Genomic DNA, 27740 nt, shown 5'->3' with positions numbered 1-27740 from the left:
ATCTATAGGTCAAATTGGTACACTCATGTTACATCAATACTTCTGATACTGGAAATTTTGAGGTGTAGAAATTTAACCTGTCGAGCTGGTGCTAACAGAGCTGGTTCTTCTATTCACCAAACAGACTGTGTGGGGTCATCTGACTGCTAACCTTCCTGACATCAAGATCTTTTAATGTAATAGCATTTGCAATTTTCTGAAAATAATAGGTGTTTTCTTTTTAATGTCTTTGATTGGGTAACCTGAATGACTATTATCTACAGAACAATTCATTTCACCTCATCATTGAGGTGCAAAAAGACAAGAAAGGTACAGAGTCTCATGTGCAATCACTCAAGACAGTCAAATCTGTTTGAAAATTAAAGGAAAATAATTCAGAGAAAACATCTCTCCATCAATTCATGATTTTTATCATCATATTGTCATAATTATATTATACATGAACTTGTTGTTTGCCTCAACATATTTCTGCATTTAACCCTTGTTCCTAAGAATACACTGACAGTTTCGTGTTTTACACATTTAATTATTCTAGAGTTTGTTGGTGAGCCACAACCTTCATGTTCCAGCAAGGGGAAAATAGAACTCTTTGTTATTTTATCAGAACCAATGCTATATCCTGCATCTTTCCTATCACTGATTCTGAGCAAACATTGTTATAACACATGGCAAATAACAAAATAAAAAAACATGGACTCACCTTTTGTACCCATCAGTCATCTTGACAAGCTTAGTTTTAAGAGCAGAGACTGATGCTTCAGAAAATGCATTTAAATATGTTAGTACAGTTCCTGATAGGAAAAGAACTTCTCCATGCAAACTTTTCTGTCCTTCCACTTCTCTCAGTAAATCCTAAAATAAAAATTACTTTTGTAGAATCTTACATCATTATGCATACAAAATTACAAATGTATATACATTCAATAATTAATAAACTTACTTCAATTATTTGTTTAGTGTCAACTATCTGAGATTTAGACCTGACAGTTGTATCAATGTGTCGAGCCTTTTCTTCATTGGCATTGACTAAAGACTCAAACGCCTGCCATTTAGCTTCAAATTCCTGTAGATAAAATGTATTTTGTATGAAAACATATACAGAACAAACCGCAGGACACAAAAGAGTAATTGTCTGGAATGGAAATAATATGCAAGTTCTCACAATCAATATTAAATGATAACAAAACATTTATTTTGGATAGGTAATGACTCACAGACTTGTGTATGTAAACAATTATAAAAGAAAAAGTAAAGACTGACAATTGTGCTTGGGTTATTAGGTATTGTGAATATATTTTTCATGCTTTTGGAACTAAATGTAGGTGAAATAGTAAATGAACATAATACACTGCAGTTATGAATATATTTTTCAGTAGCAGGTCCAAAACTGAGCTCTTACCTCCCAATGCTGACCAAGTTTGATGAGTGTGTCCTGCCTGTTCTCAAGACCAGCAATGAGTGCAGACCATTTTGAATTGAACTCTGCAACTTCCTTCTCTATGCGTTCTTTACTTGCATTGTCTGCTTGCTGCTCAATTTCTGCTGCTCGTTCATTGAGAAGGTCAATTTCTGATTGCTGAGTCCTTGCATCAGAGAGAGCATGTTCCAACTTCTGTATGTTGAACTGAAGGCCAGCTAGTGTAGTAACAGGTTCATCAGAGAACTCAGCCCTTGAAAGTGCAGCTCGAACCTAAGTTAACAAAATTTAAATAGAGTTTGACAAAAGTCAGCATATCTGGATTTTAAGATGCAATGAATGATACAAACTGTGTTTAAAAGTTTCAAAAATACCTTGTCGAGGGCAGTGCAGTAGTCCCTCCAGACTTCCACACCTTGTTCCAGTCTTGCACTACGAGATCGGGCTGAATTTAAGGTGTTCTTTAGGAGTTGTAGGTGCTGCTGCTGCTCTCTTCCTATTTCCTCCTGCTCTGAACCAGTAAGTGACGGCCAGATACGATCAGCAGCCTGCTGAAGCTGTTTGATCAAAAAATATCATTTTTAAATTTCTTAAACTTTTCATGTGTTTTGAAGAAATCCAATTATCATATCTATATAAACTGTCTGTAAAACAGCTCAAAATTACAACTGGAAACTTTTGCTGTGCAAATAAATGGGAAATAGCTAAAAGACACATTCACAAACACTGGCTGACAAGAGAGGAGTTCGAGCAAAATACGGAAACACCACAACAAATGCATGCTTGAATGTAAATGCAGATGCTAGCCAAGCTTGCAGGTTGTGCTGTTGTATTTGGCAATGAACGGCACCTGTGAAATGCCATCAATACGTTGCAAGTGTCAGTTATGATCAGAACAGTGTTCTGTGTAGTTATGAGTGCATTATGTTGGAGCTAAATGAGTCTGAATGGGAAAATTGTTGGTGCTCATATGGTGGATACTTCCATAACCAAGGGAGCTGGTTTTTGAAGTTTCAAGAGGTGCCAATATATCAAAGATTCATACTGCGTACAGAGAATGTGGTAAAACATCATCTGCTAAGTCACAACATGGACCAAGGACATTTGTTGAGTGATCATGACAGATGGTCATTGAAGAGGATTGTGACAAAAAAATAAGAGGATGACATCAGACTGAAGAACTGAATGACGTGGCCATAAACCCTGTGCGTACCAAAACAACACAGGGAGTTCCATAAGCTGGAATACCAAAATTACTCATTAGTGATGCAAATGCCCTTAGCAGGAAAATATGGTGGCAAACCAAAGAAACCTTGATGATGGAGCACTGGAAGAAAGTATTTTGGTTGGATTAATCTTGTTTTTCACTGCTTCCAAAGTCTGGTTGAGTTCACATCCTGAAAGTGAAACATCATGGGGCTTCACTGGTGATCTTGGCAGCCATATACTCTCTTATCTATTCTCCCAATGGTGATGCTGTGGTCCAAGACAACACGGCCCCTGTCCATGCAGCTCACATTGTCCAGAACTAATTTTGTGAGCTCTAGGATGAACTGTCACATCTCTCCTGACCACCACAGTCCCAAGATCTCAATGTAATTGAGTCCTCATGGTGTGCTTTGGAGAGAAAGGTGCGTGATCATTACCCACCGCCATCATTATTTACTTATACGGTCAGGGCACACATTTTCACCTGTCCTGATTGATATATATCAACACCTGTTAGCAGCTGAAGGTATTAATATAATTCTAATTCCATCATTATTATCTGAACTTGCCACTATTTTGCAGGTGGAATGGTATAAGTTTCCCTTGAAAACTGAACAGGAACTGTACTGATCCATTCTGATATGGCTGGAAACTGGCAACCGGTTTCCTACATTGTTTTAATTATGTTAATGTGCTGTGTTTTTAGTATTTACATATTTTCGGTCACCCCCTGTGCTTGGCTCTTGGCAGCTAATCAAACCTAATTAATTTATATTACCCCCACACCATTTCTCCCCCCCCCCTCTCTCTCTCTCTCTCTCTCTCTCTCTCTCTCTCTCTCTCTCTCTCTCTCACACACACACACACACACACACACACACACACACACACACACACACACACACACACACACACACACACACACACAGAGAGAGAGAGAGAGAGACAGCCTTTCCACATTCTATTTTACTTAGGTTTTTTGTTCTACCAGAGTTTCTCCAGATTTTTTATCTTTAGTCTACTGTTTACTGGCTATTAATTATCAGTAGAGACCATATTATATGCATAATAAAAACCTTAAAATATGCATGAAAAATGCTTTAAACCACTTGAAAAGTATCGAAATATGCAACATCAAATAATAATAAAAAATGGTATATACTGCGTGCATTATATCTCAAAGTCGAACCTGTGCATATGAATTATGAGGACGAGTGCCGGCCACACAAAAAATTTGTACATTTAGAACACTGATATTACTTTCTGAATACTTTCTGGTAGAGGTAAGGAAGGGGGCCTTTCCGGGATTATTTCTAAAAATTTGCAAAATGGAGAGAGATACAGTGATCCAAGAATTGTTCCTTCTTTGCTATTGTTGTCGGTATGAAGCAGATGCAATGCAAGTGAGTCGCAGCGAAACAATCGATGGGGACCAACTTCACGAGATATCACACGCAAAGTAATATTTTATTTAAAAAACAACATACAATCATGAATTTTTTTTGAACAGCATTAACGACCAGGTACTGTTCCAAATGTTTGGTAGTAAGATTGTATCTTCAATCACTCAAAACACTTTTATAAGCAGAAAAGGACAGTTCTACATCAACTGAGGTAACTGGGCAGTATTTGAATTTGGGTGCTATGTTGCCACTTATTCTTTCTGTCCCATTAATAAACTATCAATTTGGCACAAGGGTTCAAAGTCTGGGTTATTGTTTAAAATGATTTCAAACTTCTCTTTAAGTTTTCTTGGGAATACCCCCAGTAATGAGGAGTTCACTAGAACAATTTTATTCATTAACTGAACATTCATTCAGTGCCAAACCTTGAGTTTCAAGCTTTTTAATACTTGCAGGTATATGGGAAAAACGAGTGCTAATCACAGCAATGTCTTTTTTAATACCGGAATCATTACAAGCTTCCTTGCACTGGCAAACTGCCAAAGCCTCTGCACTGTCAAAGTCATTTCTACCCCTCTCATGGCCTCAAAATGATCATTGTAAAACAACGCAACTTCAACTCATGTACCCCAACGAGTTAGCACTGGTTCGGGAGGTAAAGACACATTTGGTAGTTTTTCTTTGTAGGTCCTCATGCAAGCAGGATCCTTTGGAAACAATTTCTTTGTGGATGAAATCAGTTTATTTACATTCAAAAACGTGGACTGTACTTCTTCAGCAAGGTGACATACTCCATGAGCAAAGCACGTCACATGAATCAAATTGGGAGACAATACTCAGAGGACTTTTCCTGCTTTGATCATATAGGGAGCAGCATCTGAAATAAACACAAACACCCTTTCATCTGCAGAAGATTCTGCAAATATTTTTCTAATAACCTCATTCACAAATCTGGTGATCATAGAAGAGTTACTTTTTCGAGTTCTTTGCAGGCCGCTAGATAGGAAGGATAAGGTTCTTCTTTTAAAGCACCAACAATTAAATTTGCACTGTAACAGCCCCAAGTGTCTGTAGTTTTAAAAACTGAAATCCAGATAATGCTGTCCTTGAGTTCATTTCGTATTTCTTCCAGAACGTTTATGTAAATTGTCGGTATGTAATTTTTATGCAATGTTGATTCATCTGGCGTATTTTGATTTAAGCAATATTTGTACAGGAAGACTTTGAGGATAGGGTTTGTAAATTTGTGAAGAGGAATATTTCTTGCAATGAATGCTTCACGTAGATCCGCGTTAAACTGACTTTTTTGGTTACCTTTTGACAAATCCCTGCTTCTGCAACTTGCTGTTGTCAGAACTTGTTGTCATGGTCCTTTCTTCTGCATTCCTGTGATATGAAGACTTGTCTTGACATGCTGGTATATTTGAAGCTTTTTTTAGCACGAAACATTTTTCTCACAAACTCAACAATATAAAATGATTCCGTCATACGTAAATGTTCCAGGATGGTCAGCTATCCAAGAAATTATGTTTCTTTCTTTTTTTTTTTTTTTTGGGTGGCATGGCGCACAAAACATTTCACACTACAAGTCGTAAACACGTTCAACTGTGTACAAGTAAATAGAAAGCTAAACTGAAGCAATGGACATGCGACTAAAAGCTCATGTAGTTTAATTCAATTGTTACCAACGCGTACGGTTTGACAGCGGAGGGCATTAAATAGGGGCAAGGGTGCAGGAGCATTGACTCTGCCTGCCTCTTCCTGTTTCTCTTCTGTAATTAATTCGCTAGGCAGTGGCCTCTCGGTTAGCGATTGCAATCAGTTCTAGCTTGTGGTCGATCTACGAGACATCAAAACTAGATTACGCTAGAGGCCACCTGTCAAAATTTTTAAAATATGCATCATCACTAGCTTTTAGTTAAAATATGCAATAATCAGCAAAAAGGAGCCAAGTATCCAACATGCAAATGCATATAATCTGGTCTCTAAATTATCAGTAATAAAGAATTTGAGAATTGGCTTATAGTTCACTGTTACTTTGGATTTGTTTCCCCACAAATAATGATGCTTAGAATAAAAAAGTTTCTAAGCCCGGAACTCAATGTCTGTTTTCTAATTTATGTCTGTCAACAGCTTCCAATTAATATTGGTGTTTCAAGTTGTTAGTATTTGACTCCAGATATCCTTAAAAATATATTATGTATTATTCTTTCATTAAACTTGACTTTATTATATCTAGTGTTTTAATGACTGCTGTGTGATCGCTTGTTACATAAACACATACTAGAATATATATTAGACTAGGCTGCCAAAAGCATATTATTAATTTAAATAGAAGTTAAAGATGTTCCTTTTCGCTGGATGTTATTCATGGATAAGATAGATACGTAATGTAGAATGGGGGCCTTTTATGCTCACTGATTTGATATTAATGCAGCCATTAACAAATGCTTTCTGTGTGTATGTATTTGCAATCAAAACGTCACAGGGAAATTGCGTTCATATTAAACACATCTTTCATGCATGTTTTCTTTGTACCATAAGATCTCAAGCAAATGGTGCAGCAGTGGCACATATTGCAGTACCAGTATGGGACAATGTGAAAAATAAGTACTATCCATTGAGAAATGTATAGAGTTTGATATATTGGATGGAAGGACACAGTTCTGTATGGATTAATTTGTTACACAAAAGTGCTTTCAAAATGCATGCTGTGACTATTAAAGACATTCAAAATCCCACAAAAGAGCAATGTAAATATGAATTGTAGTTGTTTATTGTTGATCCCTTGTCAAAAAATAAAGCTTATAAAAAGCAGTTGTGACTAGTTCCAAAATTTCTCAATGATCTTAAATTGTACGATAATCACTTTCAGTTGTTGTTGGCATTTTTTAAATTTTATATATACATAAATAACTAATTTCTGAAGAGATAGTATGGTAATGGAAATTCCATGATGTAAACAATATATGAAATTGAGGAAAGGCAAACACAGGTAGCTAACTGATGTGCAGCATATAGACACATAATAGCACAGAGACTCTGCTAGTTTGAGCTACAGCAATTTTTCCAGCTGAAGTATAAACACATAAATACATGTGGTCCAGAATATTTACTCTCACAGTAAATTTTTGGCATTCATAATTATGCCGATCTGCCCAACCTTTTAAGTTTTATAGCTATCCTTCACATTTCTATATTTAACCATCTGCTTATTTTCTCTATCACTCAAGACTGATTTGTAATATCAGTGCATTTAAAAAAGATTCAGGGCTATTACGTATAGATCTTTCTTCTAGAAAGATTACTTACATTTTGGGAAACTAGTTCTCGCACTGCAGCTTCACCAGAACCACTGAAGAAAGCACGATGTTCCTCGAGATCTCGTACCACATTTTCAAAATCAATTCCACGATTTGGAGGCCCAAGCCTGACTTCAGCATCTCGCACCCAAGCTTCCAGCTTGCCCCTAAGGGCTGCATAATCTGCTCGTAGCTGTCTATTTGTGTCGAGGTATCGTCCACGGTCTTCTATTTCTGCTGGCAGTGTATTCAGCAGTGAGCTAGCTTCGGACAGCTGCTCTACTAGTGAAGATGGCATCCCATCATCATGACGTAAGCTCTGCTGCAAAGCTCGCACTCTATCCAGATACCTAAATAAAGATCGCATGTAAACAATACAGTATAACAATGTTTGTTGTAATTAATTAAAAAATTCAACTAGAAACTCTGTAGGAAAGAAGAAAAATTTCAGAAACTAAAGCAAATTTACGTACTGTGGCTAGTTTACCAACTACTGGTGTCAGATTCAGCAGAAGATCTATAAAGCTACCTTCAAAATTAAAACTGCTACACTTATTTGGAAAATGAACTTCACAGTGGCTTGCTAAAAACTTATAGATATGTTTACAGTGCCATAGGTTTTGCTGTGGGGTCTTTGTTCATTAATAGTTTCCTTCTCAAATAATTGCAGCTCAATTTTCATCATATATGTATCATACATAGTTAAGAACCCCACTCATGATGGAAATATATTAGATCTACTGGAAACAAACAGACCTGATGTCTTTGAGGATGTCCACATCAAAACTGGTATATCTGTGACCATGATGTGATTGTGGCAACAATGATTACCAAAATACAAACAACTATTAAAACAAGCAGAAAGACACACATTCAGTAAACTAGATAAAAAATCAGTAGTGTTATATCTCATTGAGTAACTTGAAACTTTTAGCACAGGCCAGGAGCACATAAAGGAACTCTGGCTTAAGTTCAAAAGATAGTTTAGTAAGCACTGGATAGATATGTATCCGGTAGAAAAGTTTATAATGGGAGGGAGCCTCCATGGTATATGACCACTGTACAGAAACTTCTAAAGAAACAGTTGTGAAACAAAGCATAGGGCTATAGACAGAGAGATGCTGAATAAAACATTTTTGGCTGTCACGAGAGCAATGCATGATGCCTTCAATGACTACTGTAGCAGAATATTGTCAAATGACTTTTCACAAAGTGCAGAGAAATTCTGGTCATATGTAAATGCTGCTGTTAGTGGCACCAAAGTTAGTGTCCAATCCCTAGTGAATGAGAGCATTCATTGCTAAACCTAAAATGCAGGTATGTGATGGGGAAGAAAATAGTAATTCCTTCAGATCTAGTGCGTTTTTGCCCTATGTGGGTGGACTTTCCTCGAAGATAGGCCATATTCTTGAGAAACACTGTGTTAAGGTGATCTTCCAGCCTGCTCACAAAGATTGCAGCTTTACTCGGCTCTGTGAAGGACGATTTACAGCTTCGTAAAGCGGGTGTGTATAAGATTCCTTGCGGAAACTGTGAGAAGTTGTACATAGGTCAAACAACATGCACCATTCATGAGAGATGTGTGGAGCATCGAAGATACACACGCTTATTACAGCCAGACAAGTCAGCTGTGGCCAAACATTGTATTGATACAGGTCATTCCATGAATTACAGTGACCTGAAGATTTTAACATCCACCTGTCCCTTTTGGGAATCTGTCTTCAAGGAAGTCATAGAGATTAGATTAGCTAATAATTTCATAAACAGAGATAATGTTTTTAATTTGGACAAATTGTGGAATCTAGCTCTTGGGGTAATTAAACTGCAGAGAAGTCGTCACTGTCACCGATCATACATTGATAAGTGAATCGAATGTCTGTAAGCCTTCACCACAGGCGGCGCAAGCGTAAGCGTATTTCTTTGTCGCCGCCCAGCATCTGTGACCCGTATGTGCAGTACTGCCGCGGTGGAGCACATAAGGCTGCGCCTGGCATCTTGTTGTCAGTCTTGTGACTCACTATGTGGATGGCCGGACGATACGCGGCCAAAATATCAGTGGAGGAAATTTTATTTGAGCGGCTGCATGCCCGAAATTTAATGGACTGTTCATTACACCATGAGAAGTTGAAAATGCACATCAAGTAGTTGTGTCATTGGCATTGAGAAATAGCTGAAATCATTAAAAACGAACAAAGCTCAAGGCCCCAATGGAATCCTATACTGAATTTGCCCCTGAGTTAGTGCCTCTTCTAAGTATATTCTATCGTAGATTCCTCAAACAAAAAACCATGCCCAGTTCTTAGAAAAAGGCACAGGTCACACCCGTCTATGAGAAGGGTAGTAGAAGTGATCCGCAAAACTACTGTCCAATATCTGTGACATCAATTTGTTGTAGAATCTTAGAACATATTCTGAGCTCAAACATAATGACCTCCTGGAAGCCAACCAACACGGATTCCAAAAACATTAATTATTTGAAACCCAACTTGCACTTTTCTCACATGACGTACTGAAAGCTTTGGATCAAGATACCAGGTAGATGTAGTGTTTCTTGATTTCCAAAATGCTTTTGAATCAGTACCAAACCTATGCTTATTGTCAATAGTTCTGTCATATGGAGTATCAAGTGAAATTTGTGACTGGGTTGAGGACTTTTTGATAGGGAGGACAAAGCATGTTATCTTGAATGGAGAGTCATCATCAGATGTAGAAGTAACTTTGGGTGTGTCCCAGGGAAGTGTGTTGGGACCCTTGCTATTCATGTTGTATATCAATAACTTTCCTTCTCATCCTGTATGGAAAGTTTCCCCTGACCTGCGGTTCCGGGTGACTTTCCAAAAATCTACCCCTTTTCCTAGACCTCTCCAATCCTTTTCCTTCACCCTTCTTCCTTCCCCTTCAACCCTTCTGCCTGAAGAAGGAGCCACTGACTCCGAAAGCTTGCCACTCACAACAGTCTTATGTGGGTGTTCTGCTGCCGCTTGGTGAGTAGATTTTTTTTATCTATCCAATTGAATAATTTTATCAATAATTGATTGTTTTCAGACTAATCATGTAGATGTTGATGCAGGAAAAAAAACATTATAAAGAGAACATTTAACAAAGCACCTGCTTTATATTTTTGTGACAAAACAGTGGAGCCTTTTCCTCTCTGATGACATTTCTTTATTTATATCTTATTCTGTCCTACTGTGTCTCCCATGGTTGGGGTTCTGGGTGACTTTTCTACTTAATCACTGAAGAGTCTGTATTTTATAACCATTTCTTCTTGTTTATTGAATGTATGTATCTCTGGCCCCTGTGTGTACTATCAGTATTTCCCACACTTGTTATCACATGGCAGGTCCAAGTTTAAAAAGTAATTCAAACAAGTCAGTCTACAACACTCTCATGTCAGAAAAAAGAGCTTGCATAATCATTTAAAGAGGTGACTTAACCGCCTGTGAAGTTGATATTCGACTACTGTAATGTTACACTTACAATCTACAAATCAAACAGTGAAATAACTTGTACCCATATTACTCAAGAGTTGTTGCCTATATCCATTCATGTAAGGGCTTTACTTGTATTTCCTCAGAACCTTCCCTTCTTTTTAGACCTTCTGCTTCATCAGAATTTAATTTATTTGATTGTGTGCTTTTGGTACACAATTTAACAATTATATTACAATGATAATGTAACATAAAGTGTACATACTTGTTAACCTCGGTAGCAAGGGCCTTGTGCTCAGCAATACGGGCATCCACACTCTCAACAGATCGTTCCAGCAGGGGGCGAGAACGCACCTCTGCCTCATGAGAGTGTAACCAATCAAGAATCTCCTCCAGCTCGGCTGCTAGTTTACGGTGTTCAGCTGCTGCTGCCTCGTGAGCCTCCCGCTGCTTTTCTACAGCTCGTCTTAAGGCTGTCAGCTGCTGCTTCAGAGACTGCAACTGTTCTGTCACTGCATTCCGGTCAGCTGCAGTCCCCTCAGCAGCAATCTGCTGACCCTTGTCTGTAGCTGATGCTAGCATTGCTTCACACTCCTGGATCTTGACTATCACCTGAAATTAAACACAACAACTTACTCCCCCTCCTCAAACATTCATTTTAGGATGGTCAACCTGAAAGTTTCAAAACTTTGTGGGTTACTATGTATTGTTTCATTCTGACACAAGGCAGTCAGTAATGGACTCCCTGTTATTATGCCATGCAAGGAAGGAAGGAATATTAGCTTTTAATGTCTTGTTGATTGCTGGATGGGGATTTGAACTGTCATCCTCCCGAATGCGTGTCCAATGTGTTAACCACTGTGCAACCTCACTCAGTATGTCACCCAAGTTGCAGCTTGCTTTTACCTTACATCTGTTGTCAGAGAACAGTATCAATGGAACTGAAATGGGGGCATATGATTTTTTTATGATTTTAAGGAAGGAATAATTGCAAATCCATGTCTGGAATGTTTATAGTACACTTTTACAAAATCTTTGTTTACAAAGCACTAGTTTTACTAATTTGCGCATGAGAGAAATTCTCATGATCACAACAAAGAAAATGAGTTATGGGAAATCTCCACTGTACTTATCAACTGAGTGTTTTCTTGGATTTGGATGGACATTAGATATATTTGATCCTTAGTGAGAATCTTCAGGTCAAAAAGCTCTGCTTTGTTAAATACTGCACCCTCTACACCCCTGAGCAAAAAGCTTTGTGCGTAGAGTTCTGTTTGCTTCTTTCTTTTTCTTAGTGTTAGTCCTCTCTATTACAGGGTCCGCCATATTCAAGATTTGGCAACCCGTATGCACTTTCGGTCACTACAGTTGGGAGGTACCTAAATGAGGGAAGTGGTTTGTCCCTCCTGTCTGTGAAATGTGTCACCCAGCCATGGTCATTAATCTGCTGTGTGGATTCAATCTGGGTGTGGCTTATCTTTGTGTCTCTCAAGCTAGAGTGCTGCATGTTACACAGTATGGGCAGAGAGAATACTGCTAGCAAACACTACAAAGATTCACTTCGAGGCAGTCACATGAAGTACATGATACCATAACTGATGAAACATGACTGCATCAATTTGGCTCTGGCCCATAAGAAGCCCACTCAGTTAAAGTAAAATGAATGTGCATCAAGTGCTGACCCAATGCACATTTTGCACAGTCTTTTGGTAACATTGTATCATACAAATTTAGTCTTCAAAGAATACTTGTACCATTGTATGTAAGACGTCTATCGTGGCCTAAATACATGAGTACCAGTAAATACACAGTATGTATATCAGTGGCTTGTAGAATATGGCTAAGGAAATCTTAAAGTTGTTACAAGGTAAAAGGTGGAAACTGCAGTTTAGGAAAAACATCAACTGATGATGTTTCAAAAAAACCAGAAGTGAAATACATATAAAATTAGTGTTGTCATTTGACTGGTCATACACTGGACCTTAAAATTTACATAGTGTTATTACTGAAAGTGAAGGGACAGAAAGAGGTAGTATGTAAAACAACAGTTCAAGAGCAACTTACATTATCTCCCATGTCACCTGAAGAAAGAAAGTAAAAAGTCGCTAAACTTTGGAAAGCATATAACACATCATATATTTTATCTTATCCAGTATGCTGTCTCCACAAAGTGGATAATGCACAATTTCAGTATATTTTGTTGCAAAGATCTTTGTATAAAATCTACTTTGCCATGAAAAAAAAAAAAAAAAAAAAAAACCGTGAGCTCCATAAGAATAAAGACGATACAAGAACCTCTACAACAGCATTTACACAGAAGTGGAATGTGGTGTCCTTACTACAGTGTCCTTACACTATAAAGGTCTGTTGAGCATTTTTTGCTATAGCATGTTACATTCTGTCACACTCCTCATCAAAGTTTTGAGTATTACTGTATTTATCTGAGTATAAGATGATCTTGAGTATAACCCTTTTTTTGAGTCTCATTGAGAAAAAATTATTTTTAATGTATTCTGACTAATCAGAATTACAAACTGTCAAACTGTTTTACTGACATCAAGTTTGTCTCTAATGTTAGCATTGTACCTATTTTAAACTTGAGCCATTAACTGTCTATATTTTGATAATACAAGAAGAAATAAAATAATAAGAAATGGTTTACATTAATTTTTATCTTCTACCATTTTTGCTTACTAAGCCTGTTGTGTGTGGTATCAATATTTTTAATCACCACCATCATCTTAACAGCACAATCGTGAAATTTATATCTTCATTGTCACAAACATTTCACTGTTTCTTCCGAATATTTCGCAATACCTGAGGTTATGGTCGTGATGGAACTTGAGAATGCAGCTGGTTTTTGCTGAATACATTTCGGAATTCACTTCTATACTGATGTGAGAATGCTACAATGTTTGTTGCTTCCACACATGTAGTCTGCCCACAACTCTTCATTGGCTGCATGGAACCAGCAGTTGACACCCCACTTCCGTTCCCCTTATACCTCATGGTGTGTGTCAACAACACTGTTGCAGGGAATACTTCAACAGGCCATTGGCCCCTATCTACACTTTTACCATCTCCTACAGAAATGTATGCCACTGTTCTGTACTTGTCCAATTTTAAAGTAAGTCCAAATGGAATCTCACAAACTGCAGTGGTATATGTTCCCATGGTTGGCAGCATGATGTAATTTGCTGCTTCTTGACTACTCCCCTCCCTGCACCCATCCTAGTTCTCAGACAAGTTGTTTGCCCTCCAACCCATCCGTAATGCTGTGCTGAGCAACTGTGAAACATGGACTGCAATATCTTCAAGAGTGCAGCCCATATGTAACAACATCAAGTAATATAAAAATAAAAGATAACAATCGCAAGTCAGTAATTTTCTCAAACTTTTGCTCGTCCCATGATCTAATGCCGTTGGTACTATCTCCATGATGGGTCTAGCCCGTGTAATTTATTCCCATGATAACGATTGTAGCTAGTCTAACATGATTTATTTTCTTTTTTGTTTCACCTGAATTCACCACTGTGTTCTAGAGCTGATTAAAAGATGATAATGTTTTTACCCAGTATTCTAATAAGTGAACAGCGACTAAATTTCTCATTTGCAACCCACTTGGTAAATCATTACAGTATCTCATAATCAAATGAAATACTGGCTTTCTTTCAGAATCAAGTAATGGTTTTTGAAGGGCAAAATTTTCACCTTCCAAGCACCATGAATGTTTGTGTAAGGTATCCATACATAAATGAGAAGTTTTATTGCAAATCTGTTCAAATATAACAAGAGTTTTTAAGATAATAGCATTAAATTCTGTGTCGTCCTATATCTCACAAAATTATCAAATTATAACCAGGGCAATAGAGTGATGTGGTGGCTCGTTCATAGTTCTTCATGTACCCCTTGCACTGACACCTTCTGAGTCATATTTCACGTGAACATTCAAGCAAGGTTGATGCTGTATTGAGTGCTTCGCCACATCATAAAATATCTAACCTGTTCAAGTGCGAGTATTGTTTGCACTACCTACCCTTCTGATTTCTTCAAAATAAATCTGCACATGACCTCAGCAGCCCAAGCTTTGCCAGTAAATGTAAGACAACATCTATATCAATCTATTAAGCAGCATAAAACCGTTGGCCTCAGCAGCAATAGTTACTGTGCAAATATAAGATGACCCCATAAGTTTCGAATGATGAATTTGGGGAAAAACCTCGTCTTATACAAGGTGTACAACTTTGCTTCCGCCGTTTCTTCCCCAACATTTGAGGTTTTAATGAAACAAATTGGTTACCATGTATCATTCAAAGTATTTTCCATTGCTGGCCACTACTTTCTCCCATCTTTCAGGCAGTGTACGAATCCTGTGTCGAAAAAATTGTTCATCTTTTGAAGTGATCCACGAATCAATCCAGTCTACAGCTACATCTACATCTACATTTATACTCCGCAAGCCACCCAACGGTGTGTGGTGGAGGGCACTTTACATGCCGCTGTCATTACCTCCCTTTCCTGTTCCAGTCGCGTACGTTTCGCGGGAAGAACGACTGCCGGAAAGCCTCCGTGCGCACTCGAATCTCTCTAATTTTACATTCGCGATCTCCTCGGGAGGTATAAGTAGGGGGAAGCAATATATTCGATACCTCATCCAGAAACGTGCCCTCTCGAAACTTGGACAGCAAGCTACACTGCGATGCAGAGCGCCTCTCTTGCAGAGTCTGCCACCTGAGTTTGCTTAACATCTCCGTAACGCTGTTACGCTTACCAAATAACCCTGTGACGAAACGCGCCGCTCTTCTTTGGATCTTCCCTATCTCCTCCGTCAACCCGATCTGGTATGGATCCCACATTGATGAGCAATACTCAAGTATAGGCCGAACAAGTGTTTTATAAGCCACCTCCTTTGTTGATGGACTAAATTTTCTAAGGACTCTCCCAATGAATCTCAACCTGGTACCCGCCTTACCAACAATTAATTTTATATGATCATTCCACTTCAAATCGTTCCGCATGCATACTCCCAGATATTTTACAGAAGTAACTTCTTCATGAGATCAGAAGTGTTGATCAGCCAGGTCATGCGCCATTGATCTAATCAGGTGATAGTCAGACGGAGCAATGTCTGGAGAACACAGCATGTGGGGTAGGAATTCCCATTTTAATGTTTCCAAGTACATTTTGACCTCTTTTGCAACGTGGGGTCGAGCGTTGTCGTGCTGAAAAATCACTTTATTGTGCCACTCGCTGTATTGCAGCCATTTGTCTTTTAATGCTCTGCTCAAACTTGTTTTTAACACCTCACCTCATAGTACACGACACCGTGCTGGTCCCACCAAATGCAGAGCATGATCTTGGAGCCGTGAATATTTTGTTTGGCCGGCGATGTGGAAGCATGGCCGGGATACCCCCATGATTTTTTGCATTTAGGGTTATCATAATGAACCCATTTTTTGTCCCGTCACAACGCGATGCAAAAATCCCTCCCGTCAGCAATGTCTCCAATTCTGCGTCATCAAAAACATTCTCTCTTCCATCACTATGCCGGTCTATGATGTTAAAATCACTGTTCTTGAAGTGTTGAAACCACTCGCGACAGGTTTTTCACTAATAGCATACTTTCCAAACGTACTTGAGAGCATTCAACGAGATTCAGCCACTGTTTTCTTCATATTGAAACAAAACAGTAACACCTCCCACAAATGACGAGAATTAGCTCGTAAACTGACAGTTTCAATCAAGAACAACTTTATGATGCAGACACAAATCGACTAATGTTTGAATGAGGTTATGTTGGTCCAAGCTAACTGCCTGACGTCTGTGATCTGTTTCTTTCGACCGCTACTTACCGTTATCGCCACCTATCGGCAAACAGAGGTAGCAAAGTTGTACGGCTTGTAATTGAGAAAATTTGGTATTTTAGTGCAGTCTATTCTCAATCACCCTTCAACTACCCACAAATAATATGTATATCTTCCATGCTGTATGTTTGTTGTCATTTCTAGAGAACGTTAATGGTGACAGAATTGGGTAAAATTATGGGCTCTTTCTCCAGAAAGACAGCTGCTCATGGTCTAGTGGCTACTGTCACTGCCTCTAGGTCACGAGGTCTCAATTCCTGGATGGGACACAGATATTTTTCACTTGAGGACTGGGTATTTGTGTTGTCCCTTATGACTTCATCTCACTTTCATCACAAAGGAGTGCAAGTTGCCAAAGGAGTGTCAAACAGGAAGACAAGACTGAACAAGACTGGCCAATAATGCCATAAGGTCATTTTATTTCCAGAAAGACAATTTGTGGATGGAGGAGACAAACCCAAGAGTACTCCTCCAAGGGAGATGTTACTTGAAGAATGGGCATTACATAAAACTGACTTGGACTTGCACTAAATTTATCATGTTCGACAAGAGAAAAATTCAGAATACCACCTGCAGAAACACAAGGACCATCAAGAACAGCATGGTAAGCAATGCCTTTCACCTTCACTTTATTAACTACTTGGCCCCAGTACCAATTTCAATATTATCAATGGCTTTTTAAAGAGTAGTGCATGAGCCCTTCACAGTGCACAAGTAATCTGGCAACATTTAAATTTCAAACCTATACACCAACTGCATTAAGTTGCTCATAATAAATAAGAGACACAGATTTGAGTATGTTCTCCTTATGGTTAACACATGCTTAATTTCCTTAACACAGATGAAATTAACATATAGCGCAGATGCTGAGTCACAGATAGGCTAATCACAGTGTGGTTTCAGTTGTCTGAGACTACACACATGTGTGCAAGTTGCATTTGCGTGAGTGTGTGTGTGTGTGTGTGTGTGTGTGTGTGTGTGTGTGTGTGTGTCTGTTGTTGACAAAGGCGATTGGCCAAAATCTTTGAGTTGTGCCTATCTGTGACTCAGCATTTCCACTATATGGTGATTAGCAACTTATCTTCTCATAATATTGTTACATTCCATCCTGGATTTTCCATGAAGTTAACATGGAATTACCATTCAGATAGTCACTAAATTTTGAAAAAGTGTTACACTTACATCATCATATTTTTTGATCTTCTCTTGTACAGTGTCTCCACCCTTCTCTATATCACGCACGACTTCAGTATACTTTGTTATGAAGGTCATTATTTCTGTTATTAAAGCAATGAACTGTTCACGTAACAATAATAGTTGTCTCAGACGTGCAATCTGTGATTCTATGGCTGCAATGAGATCATCCTGTTGCTGGGAAATTCCTTGCAGATCACCCATACTGCCCAGTTGTAGATCACCAAGCTTTTGTTTACTGGCTTTTACTTCTGCCAATATATCCTGTAAGAAAAAAAAAAAAAAGGACAGTTAGTTTTTGCTTTTCTAGAATTACTGAACCTAACCCTCTCCTTCAAGCTGTGTGTATACAGGCTGTATACAACCAGGGTCAACCGGGAGATCTGGGAAAAACCCGGGAATATTTTCATCTGAGACAAAACCGGGAAAAACCCAGGAATTTTTTAGAATTCCGGGAATTTTTCATTTTTTTTAGTTTACAGTTAAATTTTTGTGATTTTGACTGGTAAGAAACAATACTCTAACAAAGGATATTACCGTATGCAGCTTCAGCAGAATAATACTGCACCAACAAAACATGAAACAAGAGAAAAAAAGAAAAGAAAACTTAAGTTGCAAGGGAAATGCACCATATACAACAACAAAACACAGTGCTCATACAAGCATCTGCCAGCAGCAAAGCGTGTCAAAGGCTTTAGGAAGCCTATGCAGTGCTTCCTAACAACAAATTGCCACCGATGAGCATGATGTGACAGCTGTTACATTAGAGTCGTTTGAGCAGTTGCGGTGGGCTCTTGTGCATGCACAGTTGAGTCGCGTATTAGTAATACCTTCTCCTGCTTCTGGCTACATATGTGTGGCTGGGTGCCACTAATATTTCCCTGGTTCAGAAACATCATAGATCAGGGGCTGATGCACAGAGCAGTCTGAGTTTTAGTGGAGAGGTGGGTAGTCTCCATGTGACCTGTGTTTACGTTTAGTGATTTTGCTGTTTCCTCTTCATTTATTGCTCTCACATTAAATGAAAACAAAACGGATTTCTGTCGCTGGGAGCTATCAAATGAATTAAAATGCATTTGCATAATTACAGAAGGGTAAAATATGTTATTAGTTTCAGGTTTTATTTCCTCCATTATGACAGTCAAGCAATAATCACCTTGCAGAACAAAGAAGTTATTTTTGTCAGTTTGCTAAAGAGATTTGGCTTTTATTAATCTTTTCCGGTGAGGCAGTCAATTTATTATTTGAAACGAAGTGTTGAATTTCACACTGTTGGCTAGTTTCAACTGTTTGCTGCATTTCAAGCGTATGTTTTCCATCTTCTAGCTAGTATGGCATTATGCCATAATAAAGAACCAAACATGAGATAATACAGTACTGGTACTCAAGAAAATTTACATCTGAATCTGAACATACGAAAGTGCACTTTAAGCCAACTTATGCATTTTAGTATGGGTCACGAAATTCCGATACTCTTTTATGACATGTTTCACACGTATGAACATATGGGCTATCTGCATAATAGTAGCTGCACAAGGCAGTGACGCCTGTTATCTGGCACTTTCTGGCAACTGCTGGAACGAACCAATTTCTAACAGGTCATGGGAGAATATTGTGAATGGTGGTTTGAAAAGCATTACTTTCAAAGTAAATTTCCTTTTACGCAAGATGAACTATGTGCGAGAATGTACAATGAATTTCTTAAATCACAGAGCATTTGACTCTCTTTTGAAAATCAAAATCAACTCTTTGAGAATGACCATCTAGAAGAATTTCGAGCCCAGAAGATTAGACATTTACTTCGTTATTAAAAATTTTATTGGCACATTTGTGTGATGTACCCCCTAAAGTGTAACATGTGTAAAAAAGATCAAAATTATATGTGGAAGCTTATCTTCTCTTGCAGCTTATTAATCTTCAAGACCAATATTATATGTGTAAGCTTTGCTTTTCTTGTAGCAACACTATGTGTATTGATTTAAACCATTAACTTTTCTTATTTGTTTGTTCACGCTACTTAAGAGCGATCTTGCTATTGGCTGACTACATCACATGTCCTATGCTGCCATCAGCTGGCGAGATCACATGACATGAGCTGCGACTGGTTTACAAAAGCACGTCGCAATCTCTATTTCAATGCTTCGGAAAGTAACATGAGATGTTTTGTGGAATTCGAAATTATACCTTCGTAACATGAAAAAATATGCAGCGTACATGTTGCTGCACATGAAAGATCTTTCCAAAACGTTGTTTTTCCCCCTGAGTTTCGTTTTCTAAAGTGCTGGGAAATTCTACGTCACTGTATAAACCATAAACATTCAAAGGATTGACAAGTTTTACAGTGCCGAGGAAAAGTATACCATCACTTAACACAGGATATTTTCACCCAGGAGAAAATGTATTTTCAACTGGGAAATCTGGGAAAAATCCGGAAATATTTTTTCCTTGTCCATGTATAAACCCTGATATACTAACTTTTCATACTTACTTCATAAGAAGCCAGCATACTCTTAACATCTTCGACTTTGCTACCAACGGGTCTGTTTAATTCTTTTAGGTCTTGCTGAATTTGTGTCATAAAATTAACACTCTCTGCCAATTTGGCTGCTGCCTCCTTGTACTGCTCCAGCTGGGCTTTGAGTGCATCTGAACGATCAGCAATAAGACCAAATATTCGAGCATGTTTGTCTTTTATATTGTTCAACTGTTCAGATAGAGTGAGCTTGTCTGCATCACTAACAGTAGGAAGAATTGCTTTTCCTTGCTCAATTAGTTTTTCAATGTCTTCTCTCATTTTCTGTGCTTCTTGGTTCAGACGATCATACTGCAAACAAAGAGAATTATAAACTACATAAACAGAAACTGTGATGTAGTAATGTAAGGAAAAATAAATGCAATAACATGAAGCTCACTGTTAAGAGAGCACAAAAGTTTCTGAATATTACGTAATGTAAATATTCAAATCCAATTACTGTTTTCAATTCTGTATCCAACAACTAGATGATGTTTTCACGAAAAGATTACAAATGTGACAGCTTTTAATAAAGTTACATTCAGCACAGAGGCAGAAAAAAAATCAAGTTAATTTAATGCAACAAAAATGACTGATGTTTATAAAAATATGTTTTTAACCTGGTTTCAATATAGACGCCAGTAATGAAAAGGCCAGTAGGGAAAGAAGTGAGGAGCAGAAAGGGGGTGATTATAAGGTTTGGGGAAAAAGAAATAACAAGAAAGGAGAGTTACTCCCACGAGTATTTTGGTTATAATTTCCTGACGGAAAGCTAGGCACTTTTGCTTTTTGTAATCCTCCTCCCCACCCCCACCTCCTCCTCCCCACCCCCACCTCCTCCTCTGACACACAATTTATTACAGTTCACTGGTATCATTAAATATCCCCTCATCCCTTTCAGAGTTATTGAAATTCACTCTTTGCAAAGAATCGAAGCTTGAGGTTGCACCTCATTATCAAGATCCTGGATAAATAAAAGAACAAATTGGAAAAAAATTTTACAATAAAATATGTATAAAATGAACACTGTGCAGAAACCTTCGCAAGTTGCTCTTCAAGCAGTGGCATGCTGCTAGCTCTAATTTCCGCAGAAGTTGCAACATCCGCTTCCTGTAGCCAGTGTTCCACAGCTTCTATAGCCGCTTCAAATTGGCGACGAGATTGCAAAAGTTCTAACAGAGATGCCAAGCGTTTGGCAGACTGGGATTTTATAGCCTCAAAATCAGACACCAAAGCTGAAATAAATACAAATAAATATACAGATGCACTTGCTGATATTGTCGGAATTAGTTAACAATTGTTTTAATATGATAGAAAATGATGCTTATTTACCTTCCATTACTGATTGTAACTTCTTCTTATCGCTTTCCCCACATTCTTTCATTAGACTGTTAGCCTGTCTCTGTACATCAGTTAGTGTGTTTTCTGAAAACTCTTTTATTTCATTTTCAAGAGCCTAAACAGAAAACAACAGAGCATATTAGTTTGTAAGACTTGTAAGAAATACTAAAGAAAAATTTGTTAGCCTAGTCATACTGCACATCATGGCTACTTCCTTGGAAATGCACCATTTTTCTTAAGCTGAAATCTTTGAAATAATATGCGCATAATAAACATATGATGTAATGGATACTTTGTGAAAATTTTAATTTCGTTTAATTAATGATCATAACTTTGTAGCTATTGGTCAAAAAGTAACAAAGGTCTGCCAAGACTAATAATCACATTTTTATGGATTATTTTCACCCAAGCGGGAGTTAAAATACCTTATGCTGTGCAAGTTCAGCTTCAACTGCAGCAGCCCGTAATGGAAGGTATGCAGGAGGATGGCGACCAACAATAGACTTCAGCCAGACTTGTGCTGATTCGAGTACTTCCTCAAATTTCCGTCGAACATCAGCAGCTTGTGTTATCCTGCTTATTTCAGCTCGTAATGCATTTGATAAATCTGCATGATCTGCAGACAGTGAACGCATAGCATTTTCTAATGATGTTTGCTCAGCAGCTTCCAGCTCTGAGCATACTCCAGAAACACGCTTTTCTAAGGTTTCCAGCAGGACATTTTTTCCATCTACTTCTTTCAATAGTGCCTATAATCCAAAAATATAATATAGTTTTTTAAGTGTATATATAACATCATTTAAAAATACTGACACACACACACACACACACACACACACACACACACACACATTCCACCAACGCACCACTAATATTTTTCCCTTCTCTACTCGTCTCCATTTCCAGTCCCCCCCCCCTCCTCCTCACCTCCTACCCTGTCCCCAGGATACCCCTGCATGCACCTGTAAGTAGCATTTCACCCCCCCCCCCCACCACCACCCCACCCTGCTGTCTGCCCCCTTCCCACCCCATGCCTCCCCCTTATCCCTTCGTCAGATGAAGTTACAACTCAGTTTCGCCACAGTGGCCAGAGACAGTGGTAGTGGTAGTGGTAGTGGTAGTGGTTGTGGTTGTGGTCGTGCGCGTGTGTGTGTGTGTGTGTGTGTGTGTGTGTTTTAGAGAGAGAGAGAGAGAGAGAGAGAGAGAGAGAGAGAGAGAGAGCCGTGCTTGTGTTTAAATGTGTAGTAGTCTTTTCATTGAGCCTGTCTGCAACTCAATGTCTCCTGTATATAGTGGGCAGCAATTGATGCTTTCCATAAAGTTGTTATTTCATTCTGGACTTTCCATTGTTTAAAGCTGAAGGTCTGATGGTTAGATTGAGCAACTAACGTAAAGGCAATCAATCAAATGACTATTGTGGAGAGCTAGAGCTAGCGTGGACACTGGAGACCACAACAACAATGAATGAGGTTTAGAGTTGTTGAATACTTTGCGACATGAACATTCACAGAGAAGCCCAAATTATTCCAATAAAAATCCCTAATGGACTCTTGAACACATCCATCATTTTTTTTTTTTTTTACAATGTTTTATTTTTCCTCATGAACTCAAGGAAATCTATGACTCTCCTGAACACCAAAACTGATATTTGGCAATAACAGATACTTTTTCTGACATGACAAAGCACAATACTTACCAAGAAATATGTATGAAAATAGACATTCCAAATACCCTGCAAAATTATGTTGGAAGTATATTCCTCATGGAGAAATACAGTGAAAGATGTAAACTTGTTCCATACAAATATATCACAATCAATATAATAAAGTTAAACGGAAATTAAAGGAACGTAGGTTATGAGCGCCAAATATCCAAAAGTAATTTCAGTTAGGTGAATCTCTAGAAAATGTCTCTGTGTCAGAAGTTTTTCCTTAATTTTGGAGCACTAGTTACCTCTCAATTCCTGTTGCATATTTATCTTTGTGTGCAACATTCTGCCCCCCCCCACCTCTCCCCCAACTCTCTTCAATGTTCATTTTGTATTAGTGTAATTTTTATATCATCATTTTAGCTATTTCCTGCCCCCACATCTCATTTTCTTCCCCACTGCTGCCCAGAACTCATTCATAACAACACATTTAATTTATGTACACAGCTAACAACAAATGAAAGTTCATTTTTCACCACACTACAATGGAAATAAATATCAATGATACATAATAAACCTCAAAGATTTCTATATTTCTTAACTTCTAAGAATGTTTTTTTAATCTTTCTTTTGGAACAAAGACATTACATTACCTTCGTAGACTGAAGCCGATCTTCGGCTGCACGGCTTTCAAAACCCAGTGGTGATGGAGATTTAACATCTTTCATTCTCTCACGCATCCATTCCTGGGCTTCTTTTATTTCTTGGCGAGCTCCTTCCAAGCCCTTACAAGCCATCTCTAATACCTGAGCTTTTCGCTGAATACGCTTTGCCACATCATTATATCGACGCTCCACTGATTTCAGCTGGAAATGAAAAATCCAGAAATCATTTACTTAAGACTCATATAAACTGAAAACGTTGTCATAATCAGCACACATATTTATAGTCTTTTTATAATGATCCAAGCAAAGTGAATATTTAAATTCTACTTGTAAAAGTTTCTCTTGAGTGACCAGCTGAAAATTGCAAAGATCTTTTGAGTAAACAACCTTGGAGAACACTACTTTTTGTGTGTGTGTGTGGGGTGGGGGCGTGCGCGTGCACGCTCAGGTACGTATGAAGAGACAGAGACAAACACACACACACACACACACACACACACACACACACACACACACAGATCCAAATTGTTAATTGGTTTAAATTTTAGTCCATGTACAAATTAAAACCACTCATGCAAATGGTCAGGTTATAACCATTTGAGAATTTTGGTGGCAATAGGTCTTACACATTTTTCATTCTAGTGTTATGACAGAGAATATGATTTTTTTTTCTAAGAACAAGAAAAAGAGCTACATTATACTCCCTAAGCCACCTTACAGTGTGTGGCAGATGGCATTTCCAGTTATCATCATCAGCAACAGTTTTCAGCCACTGGCCATATCTGATTTGCGCATAACTCTTTCCACTTTTCTTTACTCTCCCACTACTATTCTGCCAGCATCCATTTTCAGCCCTCTCCTTGGCTTCGAACACTTTCTGCCACATCTTTCGGCCAACTATCCCTTAGTCTTTCACCTTAGAGTCTCAATTTACCAGAAAACCGTGCATTGTTTTTATAATCTAGAAGAGATGTTCCACATAACAGCAAAATACCAGAGATAAAAAGGGCAGTATAATGTTAGGATGAGAGAGGATTGGCAGCACATGTGAGTACATGTTGAGAGAATAGAGCGAGAAGGGTGGGGGATGACAGACAATGGCAACTAGCTGAGGTTTAAGGCTGTGAGAAAGTGAGAATGGAGGATGTGCTGGGGAAAAAAATCTCATTTGTGCAATTCAGAACAGCTCATGCTAGAGAAGAAGTTTAGTGCATCTGAAATGTGGAGTTGGGGTTTTGCCCTCTACCACATGCTCCATTGTGCACTTCTTTGCCCTCAGAACCTATCTCATATCATTACTTTCCACCCATCTCCATTTCTCTTGTCTTGGTATTTTGATCCCTCTTCGTCATTCTCTCACTCTCACATGCACAAGTGTTTTAGTTTTGTTATCACTAGCAATCCAGTTTTTCCATGCCCCCCTCCCCTCTCCACGAGACTTATTTGTCTGTCCCTCTAATGCATCTGGAACACTTCTCTATATCTCGTTGGCTTGCTCATCTCCATACCTTTTCTATTAAATTTGGGGTTATTGTCATGTGTGTCCGTCCGGGGAGGGGGGGGGGGGGGGCAGATTGACTGGAGGAAGTTGCGTGCACTCATCTGTGTACTACAACAGGAAAAACAATGAAAGTTCAGAAGTATATGACCTTCGTATTGTGCTAATATGCCATCTACAGTTCCTACATAATGAGTGGTTGCTTGTTTTCTCTCTCTCTCTCTCTCTATCTCTCTCTCTCTCTCTCTCTCTCTCTCTCTCTTTTTAAAAAAAAAACTACCTAGCATCAATGTTTTACATGGTAACTTTGTACACTTTGCAGGATACAAAGGCAGGAAGAGACAATACCTAGACTGACTACTCAGTAGTATAGGTCATTACAATGTTATGAAGATGGAAAGTTTATTCTCAGTAACAGTTACTGCAAACTACATTAGGTGCAATGAGATACTTTTTTTCCCAGGAAAAATCAACTGACATTCTACATATTCTTAGGCATAATGAGCAAGCAATACTTTGTGATCTGCAGATCCACTAGTCACAAATATTCTGTCTGCAGCAGCATTCATCGATAATTCTTGGCATTACAAAAAATTGGCATGGGGGGGGGGGGGGGGCAGAGTGGTAATGGTTTCATCAGAATCTTTATCTTCAAATTCAGGCTGTATGTCTGCAGACACTCAGTAGTATTAGAAGTAAAGGTGCTAATTTGCCTTCTGGTGTGAGGAAGGTTGCTAAGTGAACTTCTCACATATTTCTTTTGGGCAGTGAAAAAAAATTAGAAATAATACTTCCCAGTTAGAAGATATGTTACAACATAACATACTTCATTCTGAAGTGAAGGGTGCAGGAGAGAAAATAATTTGACAGTCAACTTACGAGAATTTTATTTTACCAGCATGTGCCAGGTATGCAGTTGCCTTTGACATGGGCTACAAGTCAGCCAGTTAAATGACGTGTGGAATTTTAAATCTAGTAGTGTTGTTCAGTAATAAATACTAGCAACAAACCTATTTATCAGGCATAACAGGTCAGTCATTTGATCTTATATTTCACATTAAGACTACTGCAACACAATTTCAGTTGGATCCGAAAAATGAAATAACTGTAGTGTTAAAATGAATATTTATACAGCAAGAGAAGACAATAAATATTGTACTGTTGCTAATGAAATATGAAATACTGAAAAAAAAATTATTTCTGGTACGAGAGTAAGTTTTATGGTTAATAATGTGTGTAAAAATTTCTTTATTACCTGTTCTTCCACTTGTTGGGAGTCAAGATTGCTAACAACATCAATCACAATTGATGCTTGTTTCCTGATTTCATTAAGTTTTTCTGGACCCTGCTCTTCAAATTCAGCTTGTATCTCAGAAATTGTTTCTAGTTTACGCCCACAATCCAGTCCACTTCCTTTGTCCAGTACCTCCATTCGTTTGCCAAAGTCATCAAACCAACTGTGCATCTCTTGAACTTTTTTTCGGAAATTTTCAATCACCCTCTGACAATCTTGTTTTTTCTTCATGACATCTGCCAGCTTAGCAAAAAATGAAAAGACAGCTATAGGTTATTTGAATAACTATTCCATCACATACCACTACTTATCTTATTGCTACATTAACTTCTGCTTTAAAGCTGTGAAAGATAGTTAAACAACTTAGTGATAAACAGTAATTTAGGTAATTTCACCAATAACAGCACAAACTCATCTTTTTTTAATAAGAAGTTGTTTCACATTTCAAAGAATATCTAATACAAAAAGATTACATTTTTCATCTCTGGACAATCACATTATATCCATTGTTTACTGTTCAAGTTTCCTGGTCCAACTGGATGAAATAATGTGAGAGACATAGTCTGGATTGAAGAAAAAGTAAGTGCAACAAATACTGAAATTTTGGATGCAGGAAATCCTCACTTCATGCATTCATCTTTCATCAGGCCAACAAACCTATGTATAAATATGCATTGGCAATAAGAAAACTGTGGGATTTGAAGTGTGAAACAGTGGAATGTCCATCCCATTCACCAGGGTTGGCAACATCTAATTTCCACTTATTCTCACAAGAATATAAATTTGTATGTGGAAAATGTTTTGGGTTCAAAGAAGAGATTATTGCACCAATGTATGAGAATTTTGTAGGCCTTTCACAAAAATCTATAAGTGGGAAAAATGATGGACACATTTCAATGACAAAATAATTTCTATGTTGGAAAGAAAGTGAAGTTTTAACATTAAGAACACAGTAGTCCACC

At 38.1% G+C, this 27740-nt stretch overlaps 1 protein-coding gene across 1 annotated transcript in view; it reads right to left on the bottom strand.

Moving 5' to 3' along the window:
• Positions 1-27740, bottom strand: part of LOC126194652 (muscle-specific protein 300 kDa) — a 607158-nt gene that overhangs the window by 193748 nt on the left and 385670 nt on the right. Inside the window, exons 83-95 of the mRNA XM_049932837.1 lie at positions 26740-27021; positions 23975-24187; positions 22099-22422; positions 21665-21788; positions 21371-21567; positions 20309-20644; positions 17809-18084; positions 11028-11374; positions 7342-7681; positions 1792-1974; positions 1400-1690; positions 941-1063; positions 701-852 (exon numbers count right to left, since the gene is read on the bottom strand). Of these exons, the coding sequence (XP_049788794.1) occupies positions 701-852; positions 941-1063; positions 1400-1690; positions 1792-1974; positions 7342-7681; positions 11028-11374; positions 17809-18084; positions 20309-20644; positions 21371-21567; positions 21665-21788; positions 22099-22422; positions 23975-24187; positions 26740-27021 (3188 nt within the window). The remainder of the gene's footprint in view (positions 1-700; positions 853-940; positions 1064-1399; positions 1691-1791; positions 1975-7341; positions 7682-11027; positions 11375-17808; positions 18085-20308; positions 20645-21370; positions 21568-21664; positions 21789-22098; positions 22423-23974; positions 24188-26739; positions 27022-27740) is intronic.

This window comes from Schistocerca nitens, chromosome 7 (assembly GCF_023898315.1).
Source record: "Schistocerca nitens isolate TAMUIC-IGC-003100 chromosome 7, iqSchNite1.1, whole genome shotgun sequence".
Lineage (NCBI taxonomy): Eukaryota > Metazoa > Arthropoda > Insecta > Orthoptera > Acrididae > Schistocerca > Schistocerca nitens.
Note: the sequence above shows the minus strand (reverse complement) of the source record. Positions and strands in the feature narration are given on the sequence as shown.